This window comes from Hyla sarda, chromosome 11 (genome assembly GCF_029499605.1).
Source record: "Hyla sarda isolate aHylSar1 chromosome 11, aHylSar1.hap1, whole genome shotgun sequence".
Taxonomy (NCBI): Eukaryota; Metazoa; Chordata; class Amphibia; order Anura; family Hylidae; genus Hyla; species Hyla sarda.
In genome coordinates this window covers 34,197,258-34,211,042 of record NC_079199.1, presented here as the reverse complement: position 1 = coordinate 34,211,042, position 13,785 = coordinate 34,197,258, and the positions used below count along the sequence as shown (strand labels likewise).

At 39.6% G+C, this 13,785-nt stretch overlaps 1 protein-coding gene across 8 annotated transcripts in view; it reads left to right on the top strand.

The window, feature by feature from the left end:
* The window catches only part of TTC6 (tetratricopeptide repeat domain 6), a 167,841-nt gene that overhangs the window by 87,280 nt on the left and 66,776 nt on the right, over positions 1 to 13,785 (top strand). For all 8 annotated transcript variants that reach the window (XR_008848967.1, XR_008848971.1, XR_008848972.1 and 5 more), the window contains 6 exons: positions 834 to 1,009; positions 1,087 to 1,223; positions 3,226 to 3,395; positions 5,919 to 6,039; positions 6,953 to 7,103; positions 8,036 to 8,118. Coding sequence is in view for 1 of the 8 variants with exons in the window: in XM_056546769.1 (XP_056402744.1) it covers positions 834 to 1,009; positions 1,087 to 1,223; positions 3,226 to 3,395; positions 5,919 to 6,039; positions 6,953 to 7,103; positions 8,036 to 8,118 (838 nt within the window). In the remaining 7 variants the exon portion in view is untranslated. The remainder of the gene's footprint in view (positions 1 to 833; positions 1,010 to 1,086; positions 1,224 to 3,225; positions 3,396 to 5,918; positions 6,040 to 6,952; positions 7,104 to 8,035; positions 8,119 to 13,785) is intronic.

Below are 13,785 nucleotides of genomic sequence, written 5' to 3'. Positions count from 1 at the left end.
CTGCTTTCAGGTGTGATTTTTATATTGCCCACACCTGTTACTTGCCCGATGGGTGAGTTTAAAGAAGCATCACATGCTATAAAACAATCTTATTTTTCCACAAATTTGAAAGGGTGCCAATAATTTTGTCCAGTCCATTTTTGGGGTTTGGTGTGACATTATGTCCAATTTGCTTTTTTTCCTCCCTTTTATGGTTTAGTTCCAATACAATTTCAGGGGTGCCAACATTTACGGCCATGACTGTGTATGTGTATGTATATATATATATATATATATATATATATATATATACATCTGTACTCATTAGACGTTTGTACTCCCAGATAATGTATTAAAAAAAGGTTCTTGAAAAATGTATAGTGTCATGGGAAATATTCAGGTTCAGTGACACATTTCTCAAATAATAGCAAACGTAAATGCTCCAAGTGTTGTATATACCACTTAATAACTAGAAAAATAGTATTACCTACTATATAAATCTGATCAGAATGCTGTGTATTTGTCCAGCTTTATTTTTTTTAGAAGGTCCTAATATTTCATGATGGTCTTTATAAAGCTATGGATCTATGTAAAGCTATCTATTATAAAGCTATGGATCTATGTGAAGCTATCTAGAACAGTGTTTCCCAACCATTGTGCCACCAGCTGTTTTTGAAACTACAACACCCAGCATGTCCAGACAGCCAAAGGCTGATAGTTTCAAAACAGCTGGAGGCACAATGGTTGGGAAACACTGATCTAGAGTATACTGTCTAAATGTATACAACACTGTGTAAGATTTTAAGAAGTATATGGATCAAATTGTATAAAAATATGTGTTCCATAAAACACAGATGCCTACTTGTCCAAAGCTGAGATCTACAAGCAGAAGAAAGACTACACCATGTCCATTGTAAATTACACACAAGCTCTTAAATGTCGACCTACAGACGATGACATATATTACCGGCGAGCACAGATGTATGAGGCACAGGATGAACTGATAATAGCCATGGATGACTATTCACAGGTATTAATAACTATATATTCATTGGAAGGAAATATCCAGCTATTCAGTTTTACATTTTCTCTTTTCTACCCTTACAGTGTTACTACCATAACCCCAGCCGCACCGATGCGCTCATGAAGCATGGATTGTACTATTTTGAGAACAGCAACTGGAACGTCTCTGTGCAAGATTTCACTGCAGTCATCAAACAAGAGTTTAACAACGTAGAGGCAAGGTGCGATCCTTTAGTTTTATTTCAATCAGTTGTTAGTACTCATTTTTATTTAATTTTGTTGTTTCAATATTTTAATCGCTTCAAAGGTCAACTTCCCATGTCTTATTGATAGACATTTACACATTGCAATGTTGTTTCATATCATTTTGATGCTGCTGCACCATTTTGTTTGTTTACAATTTGCCCACTTGTAAATTTAAATAGAGTGCCCACCTGTTGTATAGTTTCTGGTTGCCTCATGAGTAGCTATTTTAAGGCATACCTGGACTTTTTTCGTTGTCTGAAGAGTAGCAATTTTAAAGCATATCTGTACTGCAAAAGAGTTTTAACAACCTGCATGGTTTGGTTACTTAAAGGGGTTCACTCTCTGAGGCTCAATAACAGCAGTGAGTGAGCTAAAATCCCCTTGTCAACACTAAAGGGGTACTCCGCTGATCAGCGTTTGGAACAAACTGTTTCAAATGCTGGAGCCAGCGCCGGGAGCTCGTGACGTCATAGCCACGCCCCCTCTTGCCGTCATGCCCCACCTCCTCAATGCAAGTCTAAAGGAGGAGGCGTGAAGGCTGTCACACCCCCTCCCATAGACTTGCAATGAGGGGGCGGGGTGTGACATCATGAGGGGGCGGGACAATGAAGTCACGAGCTCCCGGCGCCGACTCCAGCTTTCGAAACAGTTTGTTCCAAATGCTGAGCAGCGGAGTACCCCTATAAGCACTTCAGAGTGTTTTCAAGGGTATTTTAGTTCACTCCCTGCTGTTATTGAGCCTCAGAGAGATACAGTCTTTGGTGCACAGCTATTTCTCCTTCTCTCCATGTGAAGGGATGGAACTATTTGCCAGCAGTACTCACATATAGACTTTCTTTCCCTTTCTTCTTTGGCCAGTGACATGACAGCACATACTCCTGTCTGCTATTCATTTCCATAGTGCTGGAGAAAGTTCACTGAACTGAACAGGCTGGCACTGTGCTGGGGCATGATTTACAGTGCACTTCTATAGATGACATGGTGGGGTAGAAAATCATTATTGATGCACTGACTTTACAAGATGTTAGCAGAAAAGATCACAGCAACAGGATCACAGCAATGAAAGGGATTACATCACAAAAGCAGCCCTGGTCTAACTAGTGAAAAACAACCCTATTGCATCATTCTTCCTAAAACAAATTTTACAGCTGGCACAGTGCAGCCAGTTAGGCAATATTCTCCTGGCATTAACCAAACCCCGACCCGTCTATCAGACACAAGATTTGGAAGCATCATACGTTACTCCACAGAACATGTTTCCATCGCTCTTGCATGTAGCTGCTCTGCCATGAATTAAGTTATACACCTGTAGCAATGAGACTGAATGTAACACCTGAATTCAGTGAATGAGAGATGTCTTCCAATACTTTTGTCCATGTAGTTTAGATATTGTAAATTCTTGTGGGAGGGGATACACAAGTTTCCTATGGTATTTTAAAGGGGTTATCCAGGAAAAAACTTTTTTATATATATCAACTGGGTCCAGAAAGTTACAAGATTTGTAAATTATCGTAATCCTTTCAGTACTTAAGAGCTGCTGAAGTTGAGTTGTTCTTTTCTGTCTAAGTGCTCTCTGATGACACATGTCTTGGGAACCTCTTCTACTCTGTGCAGTTCCCGAGACAAGCAGAGATGTCAGCAGAGAGCACTTTTGAAAGACAGAAAAGAACAACTCAACTTCAGCAGCTGATAATTATTGGAAGGGTTAAGATTTTATTAATAGAAGTAATATACTAATCTGTTTAACTTTCTGGAGCCAGTTGAGATATATATAACATATATGTGTGTGTATATATAAGAGCTTTTTTCTGCAATACCCCTTCTACCACTTCTAGAACACACCTGGGGTTGGGACCCACCAGCAAACAAAAAGGTCTCCCAGCAGCCACATTACCTGCCTTTATGGTATGTACTGCTGTAGAAATAAGGATTCTGTATAAGTAACCTGATTGTATTAATTTACTTTTTGTTGAACAGAATGTACCGTGGAAGAGCTTATACCGAACTTGCTCGCTATAGTGAAGCGGCTGAAGATTTTTCAGCTGTCATTCATTTAGATCCGAAAAATTGGATGGCATTTTATTATCGAGGATGTCTGTTGCGTAAATGCTATCCTAAGCATGCACTTCAAGACTTCAGTGTCTCTGGTAATGTGAATATGATTTTTTTTTAAGAGCATTTTATCCAAGAGGAATTAAAAGAATAAATAATATACATTTACTTCTTGATACCAAATAAGCATAATGATGGCGTCAAGATAAAACAAGAGGAATAATCAGATGGTAGATAAATGTAAGGTTTTTCTCTTGTGTTACAGCAAACTCAACACTAGTTGAGGAGTACTGATCATTGGGGGGGACTTCCACTGGTCACGTGAACAGGGGTCCTAAGCCATTAAATGGAGCGGTGGGCAGACATGCATGCTTCAGCTTTATTTAGCTCTATGGATCCAATAAATATAGCTAAGCACAGTACAGGGAATAGGTTGTTGTTGCTTTGAAACCCCTTTAGATAATGTACAGATTAGTTTTGTGCTTTCTAATCACTTTCTGGTCTTTTTTTTGTGTTCACAACATTTCTGGTTATTTGCCCTTTCTAAAACAGGAGTGTGTAGGGACCAAGTGTATGGATCACCAGCATAGAAAGACTGACTATTTTACCTTTACCTTCCTTTTTGTATCTGAGGTTGTATCAAGGAATGATAATTTACTTATTTTCAAAGAAGTTGTCCCAACTTGACAGTCTTATCAAAATGAAGCTGCATTAGGATGGGATCAGCTGATCGCTGGAGGGACCAGATTCTAAAGCACCCTTCAATAAGATTTATTGTAGATGCCCCTCTACCCTCTTTCCTTCTTCCCATCCTTCTCTCGCACCTTCCTTTTACTCTTTGCCTGTTGGCTCCTCTTTGTTTCCATATTTGTTTACTGTTTTACCTGTTTGGCCACCCCAGCGGCCTGGTTGTTCACTATCGCTTACTGCGTTGGTCATTTGTTATCTGTCCTTCTGACTGAACCTGCTGATTAGATATATACTGACTGTGTTGCTGATGGTGTTGTTTCCTATTGAGTTTTATGTTGTTCCTGTTTGCCCTTCCCCGGTTTTCTTTATTCTGTATCCCTTACCTTTTGGCTTCCTTTGTTTATTCAATAAAGCTTTGAATAAAAATAAAATAAAAAATAAAGATTTATTATTGGTGACCACAGAAATGAACATACTTTACATGTAATGTTACAAAGAACAAATTCATATGACCATGTAATGGATGGATGCCCTTGTTAGTAGTTCTCTACAGCTCCAGATAAAAAAAAAAAAGGGTTCTATGCAACTTGCTGTCAGAAATCTTCCCTCTATTTTCTATCTGTTCACCATAGGATAGAGGTTATGTTGTTACCTGAAAGCAGGAAGGCATGTAAGCAGGATACTTTTCAATTCGATTTTAAAACCTTACCTATCCTATATGGCACAACTTACATTGTGAAGTGACTTTAGCCTGCTGCTTCTACGTTTATTATTGTTACGCCGAGCGCTCGGGGTCCCCGCTCCTCCCCGGAGCGCTCACAGCGTTCTCCTACTCGCAGCGCCCCGGTCAGACCCGCTGACCGGGTGCGCTGCGATAATGTCCCTAGCCGGGATGCGTTTCGCGATGCGGGACGCGCCCGCTCGCGATGCGCATCCCGACACGCTTACCAGACCCGCTCCCCGTCTGTGCTGTCCCGGCGCGCGTGGCCCCGCTCCCCAGGGCGCGCGCCGGTTCTTTGCGATTTAAAGGGCCGGTGCGCCACTGATTGGCGCATGGCTTTTAATTAGTATGTTCACCTGTGCACTTCCCTATATTACCTCACTTCCCCTGCACTTCCTTGCCGGATCTTGTTGCCATTGTGCCAGTGAAAGCGTTCCTTGTGTATCCCAAGCCAGTGTTCCAGACCTCTTGCCGTTGCCCCTGACTACGATCCTTGCTGCCTGCCCTGACCTTCTGCTACGTCCGACCTTGCTCTTGTCTAATCCCTTGTACCGCGCCTATCTCAGCAGTCAGAGAGGTTGAGCCGTTGCCGGTGGATACGACCTAGTTGCTACCGCCGCTGCAAGACCATCCCGCTTTGCGGCGGGCTCTGGTGAAAACCAGTAGCAACTTAGAACCGGTCCACCGACACTGTCCACGCCAATCCCTCTCTGGCACAGTGGATCCACCTCCAGCATGACGAATCCTGACAATTATTTTGCTTTATTTTGAGAAATCTAATATAAGAATTACGCACATTATCATTAAGATGCCTATATTGTAAAGGTTTGAATTTATATTAAAAGAAACTTAAAGGAGCTATCCAGGCATAGAAAAACAGAGCTATATTCTTTAAAAAAAAAAACAACAACAAAAACGCTCCCCGTCTGTCTCCAGGTTTGGTGTGGTATTACAACTTGGTGTGGGTGGGGTATTAAATTTACCTTCATTCACTTCAAGGGAACTGAGCTGCAGAACCACAAACTGGAGACAAACTGGGAGCAGTTTTTGAAATAAATTAGCTCTGTTTTTCTATTCCTGGATAAGCCTTTTAATTCCTTTAATAGAAGTAGGGAACCTTCTTTTTCATACAAATATTTTACTTATACTGTATGTATATAGAATTTATTGGTTTGTATTTATTGTTTTTTTGTTTTTTATGCTCCAGTGCTTCTTAATGATGAATTTGAGAACCTCAATGCCTTTCTATATCGTGGAGTCCTCTACACAGACCTAGGCCTGTGGAATGAGGCAGCATTTGACTTTGAACATGTCCTTGCCTTAGATAAGTATGTTTCACTTAAAACATTGTTAAAACTTCCAGAAGAATCATACATCTGCATCGATGTTCACAAAATATATGACAAGAATTTAAAAATGTATGTAGATGACAGTATAGATCCACACAATGCCCTGCTGACAAATCCTCCTGCAGGTCCTCCTGCAGTCATTGGTCTTGTAATCCATACATTAATTCCAGTATATTAATTAAATGTTTTTGTACATTATGCTTGAATAATATTCTAAACTAATTGTTGGCTAGAAAAGGGCCTTTGACCTTTAATCACACTTGGTTTTCCCCTGCTATATAGACACATCCAAATTTTACAGGTACCTTGAGCCACATGAAGTATTAAGGCAAACGTAGGAATGACCATAATAAAATGTTCCATTTACTAACAATCTACAACATATCATTAGTAAGGAAAAAGTGAATAAAACAGTTATGTACTTCAATACAGATATAATGTTTACAATTTTTTGTAATCAAGCAGGTGGATGATTATGTAAATGTATTGGCATTGTGTTGGTATTGTTTTTTTTTTTCATCATATGTTACCTAATGTTTCTTTTTAGCCATATTAAAATAATTATCGTCACAAAGAAAAAAAAAAGAAAATGATACAAGAATTGCTGTGGATTTCTTTTTGTGACACACGGACAGTCACAGATTTGGAGCATCTTACTCTGCCGGCCTCTGCTTAACAGCGGAGTACCAAACGCCAGTCTCGCTTATTTCCCCTAATGTATTTCCACATTTACATAAAGTTTTACGTAGATTTGTTCTGTTTTTAAACTGTGATATAATGTTCAAAGGCAGACACAGCTTCATTCAAAATACAAATGGACATTTAAAGTCCTAAAAAGGCCATCAACATTCCAGACATATAACCCACTTATAATGTTTTACTATTTCTACAGGGCTGTGCCTATGGCGCACGTGAATCTGGGTCTGATTTGCCTGCTTCACAGAAACCAGTATACTCAAGCAGTGCGCCACTTCTCTGGCGCTATAAAAGTTGACCCCCTCTATATTCGAGCCTACCTCTGCAGGGCACAGGCCTACCGACAGGTATATTGTCTTTTACTTTAGGAAGAAATGGTTAAGATACAATAATTGTAATGTAACCTACTGGATAAAATTTACAGCTGCTTATAGTGCATTTGCACCTTAACTAAAAAAGAAATTTGTGCTGTTGAGTTGTCATCTTGTGTTCATTTTCTGGCAACAAAATCAAATGAGAAATAGATTTGTGCTGCCTAATCTGGATACAACTGTAAAAAATGTTTAGATGTGTGAACAAGGCTAAGTCTGTACTGGGGTTCAACCTCTGACTGTAAGCAAGAATATTGAGGCGGAGTGGTGCATGTACTCTGCCTCTCCATTTAAAGTCTAAGGCACTAATGGAAACAGCGAAGCACAGCACTTTTTATCAGGTCCATAGACTTTGAATAGTCCAATTGTGGACATCCCAGTAGGGACACAATAGAGATATAAGCTGAACTTGGTGGTCTTTTTTCAACCTAATGAATATGTAACTATGTGACAGCATAAACATTGTCCTCTGTCGAGTGATCTCTGAATTTTCCAATAAAGAACAAGCTTTTATCCGCAAGCCTAGCGCTGGACAATCCTTTTCTTATGTGACAGCATGTCACATTGATCTACAGGTGCAGTGCATGTCTACCAAAGGTCCTAATATTTAGAGACATAGATGTAGAAGTAGTGTTCAATAGATTTTGAAGCAATTTGTGGTAATTAGAGGGAAGTTACAATTGTAACTATAATATTATGTTTACAGTGTGGGCAAGGTGTACTTATCACACAATCCCATAATGTATGGCACAGGGATGGTGACCGGCGGGCGTAGTGCCAGTGGGTTGTCATCTTAGCCTGTCATTACTATAGGCTTACTAGACCCAACATTCTCCTTCTTACCAAGTAACACCGTAGAATTAGTTTGGCAGTGCATTGGTGACCTTTTCCTGTCCCACTTCTTACAGATGAAGGATCTACACAGTGCTTTGAAGGATATAACACGTGCCATTCATCTGCGCCCAGACTCTCCTGAACCCTATATAATCAGGTGAGCACTTTTGAAAGGTTATCTATCATTTCTAAAAAAATGACATCAGACGTTTTGATCGATGTGCTGAGGCCCCTATCTCTAAAAAAAAATAAAACATAAAAAAATAAAAAAGGAAACGCTCAGGTAAGCACTTTTGTGACTGATTGGCTTTCCTTGGAGAGATGAGCATCTATAGGACTTATTATGAATTTGTACAATAATAGCTGAACTCTTTGGCCAGAGAAGATCAGAAATATATGGGCACAGAGCTCAGCAGAATGTTTGGTGCTTTCATTTTAGTTATTGATTAGGTTCCAAGCACTCAGACTCCACTGATAAGAACTTATGGTATATATCAGTGCCAACAACTAAACCCAAAAGCTCATTGTTGGAAATTCTTTATTACAAATGATAACCCTGTTATTACAGCTCAAGAAAGAGTTGTCATATTTGCAGGGAAGACTATGGGATGTTAGGGTTAAACATGATAATGAATGTGGAATGATAGAAGACCCAAGTTATATATAAGGGACTCTCACGCCCTTGTCAACTGTTGGATTGTGTTGTTCTTTTACTATTATAAAAACCTAATAAAAATTTACAATTTAAAAAAAGAAGACCCAAGTCATATTTTTAGTATATTACACACATGAGGTCAGTGTAAAGTTTTGTCTGCTGTCTGCAAAATCGCCACTGGGTGGTGACAAAACCCTATTTCTACCATATTGGGATTATTTAATGAATATAAACCAATTATTTGTTTCTGTATCTATCTATCTCTACATGATAACATTATTCTAAATGTAAGTGCCTAGTTTTTTAATTAAAGAAAAATTAAAGTGTTAAAATAAAATAAATGTGTTCAGTACTGTACATAGACATAACCTTTCTTATATACTTACAAATGGCTGAAGACCATTATCTGCTATTCTGCTTAGAATGGAGCTGGTGTTCACTCATAATCTAGAATATATTTAAAGATTATTGGAGATTTTAGCCTAGGGATTAGCCATTCCTATACTAAATGCTGGGGAAATAATGTCCTAAATACATCACATATTTCTAAATCCTATGTCTGAGCATGTTATCTTAGTAAGAGTACTACCAATATGCAGCTGTTATATTATGACAATGATGTCACTATGACGTGTCAGTCAAAACTAGTTTCCAAAAGATTGATAGGAGGTTGACACAGTGGGGCAGATGTTGCAAATGTTGCAGAATCCCAGCACCATTAGACATTACATTTATTTTATGTTTCAGACATTTTTGTGGAGTTGGTGCATGGCTGGTGTTGGTGCATGGTGCAAGGGGGGTTGGGTGCATGGTTTTTGAGAATGGGTTGTAGCTTGGTGGAGAAGGGGATGTGGCTCACATGTGACTACACCAATATTTTGGTGCCTTTTTGGCACACAAATTATATCACCTAACGGGTGGTTTAAATTTAGGGCCCAATTACATGGACTGATGCATACATGGGCCCATCTCAAAGATCAGCATTCGTTTAGTGAGCTTATTCATGCAGGCAGGGCCAAATGAATGGTTGCTGGATTGTTACCACAGTCCTTTGCTGCTATTATTCATCAGTTGCATGTCCCCTATTACACAGGGTAATGTGCGGCCACGAGTGATGTTTTTTTATTTTGCCGGTTATAAGCAAGCGCTCACTTGACAAATGTTCTTTTCCATGTTTGTCCACTGATCACTGGCCCTGTTCAGTGATAAATCAAGTGCTTATAAAACTATCTAATGTAAGTATACACTAACTATTAAATTCACCCTAGTGACTATAATTGAGCAGAACACTGAAATGAGACCTCCTGGAACATTTAGTCAATATGCTTAATGTTCTTAACATGTACAGGTTTCCTTCCCACAAAACCACTAGTTGTAAGGCTCTTTAGCAGCCTGCATCATAAAGTCTGTCATTGTTCATTGGAAAGATATTTCTGTATTCTGCTTTGGTAGAAAATCATTGCATAGATGTTAACAGAGACTTACGGTAATTGGATACTCCTATCCTATGCAGATAATAATACTAAGGGCACACAAATGCACAGTCTTTATGACGTGCTCTGTGAGTCATCAACTTCAACTGAAGTGTTTCCAGTGGTAACTGGTAGGCCAGACACAAAGGAACAACTGGTGTGGTCCAGTTAAAGAGGCATGTTCATAGAGGATAGTTAGGTGAGAGGGGTGAGAGAGAGGGAGAGATTGTAGGATGTTGTTAAGTAGAGGTTTTGTTGTTTTGGGTCTTATTTATGTATATGTGCGATAATTGTATCCTGAAAATAACAATAATAAAATATATTGAAACAAAGAGGCATGTTCAACTCCTAGCAATATGCTATCACTATGATCACAGGGGTCTGACTTCTAAGTTGCCTTTAAAGGGGTATTCCAGCCCAAAACTTTTTTTTATATATCAACCGGCTCCGGAAAGTTAAACAGATTGGTAAATTACTTCTATTAAAAAAATCTTAATCTTTCCAATAGTTATTAGCTTCTGAAGTTGGGTTGTTGTTTTCTGTCTAACTGCTCTCTGATGACTCACGTCCCTGGAGCTGTGCATCTCCTATGGGGATATTTTCCCATCATGCACAGCTCCCGGGACGTGACATCATCATTGAGCAGTTAGACAGAAAACTTCAGAAGCTAATAACTATTGGAAGGATTAAGATTTTTTAATAGAAGTAATTTACAAATCTGTTTAACTTTCCGGAGCCAGTTGATATATATATATAAAAAAAGGTTTTGCCTGGAATACCCCTTTAATTCTAAAAGTGAAGGGACACAGCACCTCTGGTTTAGCACTGCCGCCCCTTCACTGTGTTTTCCTTCACAGCAGTGCTTCTTTTCACACAACTGTAGGGAACTGCAGGCAGCTTCATTCACGAGAACAGCAGGTTGCAGGAAAAGTCTGTGCAGGGAGAGACTTTTCAGAATTCATAATGCTGAAGACTGATCCTCAGACCCCCCCCCCCCCCCCCCAAATGATAAAGTGATGCCCTATGGCTGCAGAAGTTAGTTGTTGACCCCTAGTGCACCACAAGAGTACAGAAATCATTCTTACATTATCAGGCATGGGAGAACAGCTTTTATTGACTTGCACAAGTTTGCACAGCCAGGACTGGAGAAACCTATGATCTCAGTGATTTAAAGGGGTAATGCTTTTGCAAACACCCTGTTAAAGAGATCAGTACAACTGAAAAGACAAAAAGAAAGAGGAGTGCAACCCTAGTGTATTATTATAGTTGACAATTAAAAAGGAAACTGGAGAGCAGTTACGCTTACCAGAGTTGGTTATGCTCAGAGCATAACATCTAAAACAGCATGTCACTTTAGCGGGTCAGCAGCCTTGGAGTACCCCATCTTCCCAGGAGGTCTGCAAATGGCAGTAGATTCAGTGATAAATAAAATTCTCCAATGCAGGCGCTTCTCCCATATAATGGTATTCTTTATTTCATTGTCATACACATAAAAAGAAGGGTAGTATAACTTTCAACGCGTTTCTAGCTTGGACAGAGCTCTTTATCAAGATGTGCATAGTTAGTTAAAGAAATTGTCCAGGATAAGAATAACATGGCTGCTCATTTCTCTAATCAGCACCACACGTGTCTCCTCAGGTTGTTTGTTCTATTGCAGCCTATTCCGTTTTTACTTCGATTTTGCTGAGCTGCAAAATTAGACCTAACCCATGGCCAATTTTTGTACTGTTTCCAGAAGAAAACAACAATGGCCCTTATTATTATTAGTATTGTGTAGGTTTCTTTGTGGGTTTTAATTCTCTACAATTTCTTTTCCACGGTATTTACTAAGGTTTCCCTACATTTTCCACTTTTCCCTACACTTTGCTTTTTTTTACACTTGCTCTGATTTGTCTGGTTTTCATCAGCTCAAATCCACCACATTTTATGTGGAAACCTTAGTAAATATGTTGTTTTTTGTGAAAATGTCAGGAACACGCCCCTTTTCGGAGACCATGCCCCCTTTTTCATGGCGACCACACCCCTTTTCCGGGTTTTCTTAGCAAAATTAGAGTTAGTTGGGGTTTTTTCGATTCTGGCGCAAATTCTGGCGCAAAATCTAGCGCAGACAGAATTTCTGGCGCACAACTCGACAAAACATGTCAGGTTTGCAATAGTAAATGAGGACCCATGTTTTTCTATTTCTGTACAACTCCCACATATGCACATAATAGAAAGCTATCTCACACTATGAGCCATATAAGATAGTTAGTGAAAACTCGACTTTAATCCATTTGGCTTCCAGTTGGTTGAAGCATACATATCAGGGGTGTTAATAATTGTGTGTATTCTGAGTAAAGCCACAAGGGTTTGTTACGGGTCTTATTCCTTTTAATGTGTTTGCAATTATATAGAAGAAGGTTTGGTAAACAAGGTTTGCCTGTTTTGCGATAGAGAGTGCAGTAGGGTTGATGTTCCTTGGGGGTATCTGTATCATGGAAAATGATTTAGCTTAACTAGATAAGTGGTCAAAACAATGGAAACTGCTGTTCAATGTTTCTAAATGTAAAATAATGCACTATACCAGTGTTTTCCAACCAGGGTGCCTTCAGATGTTGCAAAACTACAACTCCCAGCATGCCCGGACAGCCGTCGGCTGTCCGGGCATGCTGTGAGTTGTAGTTTTGCAACAGCTGGAGGCACCTGGTCTGGAAACACTGCTCTATACTCTGAGTGAAGTATTTGCAGTTCTGTGTTAGTGAAGACTTCAGAAGAGAAGGGTTTAGGGCAGTGATTTCTGACAGCTTCAAAATGAGGCAACAGTGTAGCCAGACAGTAGAGAAACAATAGAGAAACAAGATGGATGTTTGGCTGCATAGCTAGTGGTATAACTTGTAGAAATAGGGATAGTGTGATCCTTAGGAAAGCAAAGGAAAAGGATATCCTGCTCCCAACTCTGATAAAATCCAAGGCTTTAATTCAGTTTATATTAAAATCCAAAACAGCATACAAGCAAAAAAGGAGGATAAAAGAACACTAACGAAACGCACCGACGCGTTTCGACTTATTAATAAGTCTTAGTCATGGCCATGACTAAGACTTATTAATAAGTTGAAACGCGTTGGTGCGTTTCGTTAGTGTTCTTTTATCCTCCTTTTTTGCTTGAATGCTGTTTTGGATTTTAATATGAACTGAATTAAAGCCTTGGATTTTATCAGAGTTGGGAGCCGGATATCCTTTTCCTTTGCTTTCCTATCATACCACGTGGGGATCCAGCCCCAGAGCCATTCACGAGCTTCCACGAGGAGAGGTTGTGCTGGACGCCGGGACTTATCAAATAGTGAGTGAGCTGATCTTTATATTTTTTTGCTATTTTTAGAGTGTGATCCTTGCCTGAGCTGTTTTTATAAGCATTAAGAGATATGTTTTACAGCAAGCCCCAGGGACATTGGCTCAACAGTCTGGAGCGGACTCTATTCATATGAATGGGAAAGGCTTAGAGACACGCTCTGTGACCTATGCAGAGGTCATAACACAAGGAAGGAGGGGAAGAAAATCTCTGAGTTTCAGCTATTGGGAAGCTCCTGTGTTATCTATACACTAGTGTCACCTTACACTGTAATCCTGTCTATGATGAGAGCACTTCTGGAAAGTGATCTGTACAGAACAGGAAGGTGCAACTTAATATTGACCCTAGTGGCCAGAATAAAGACTGGAA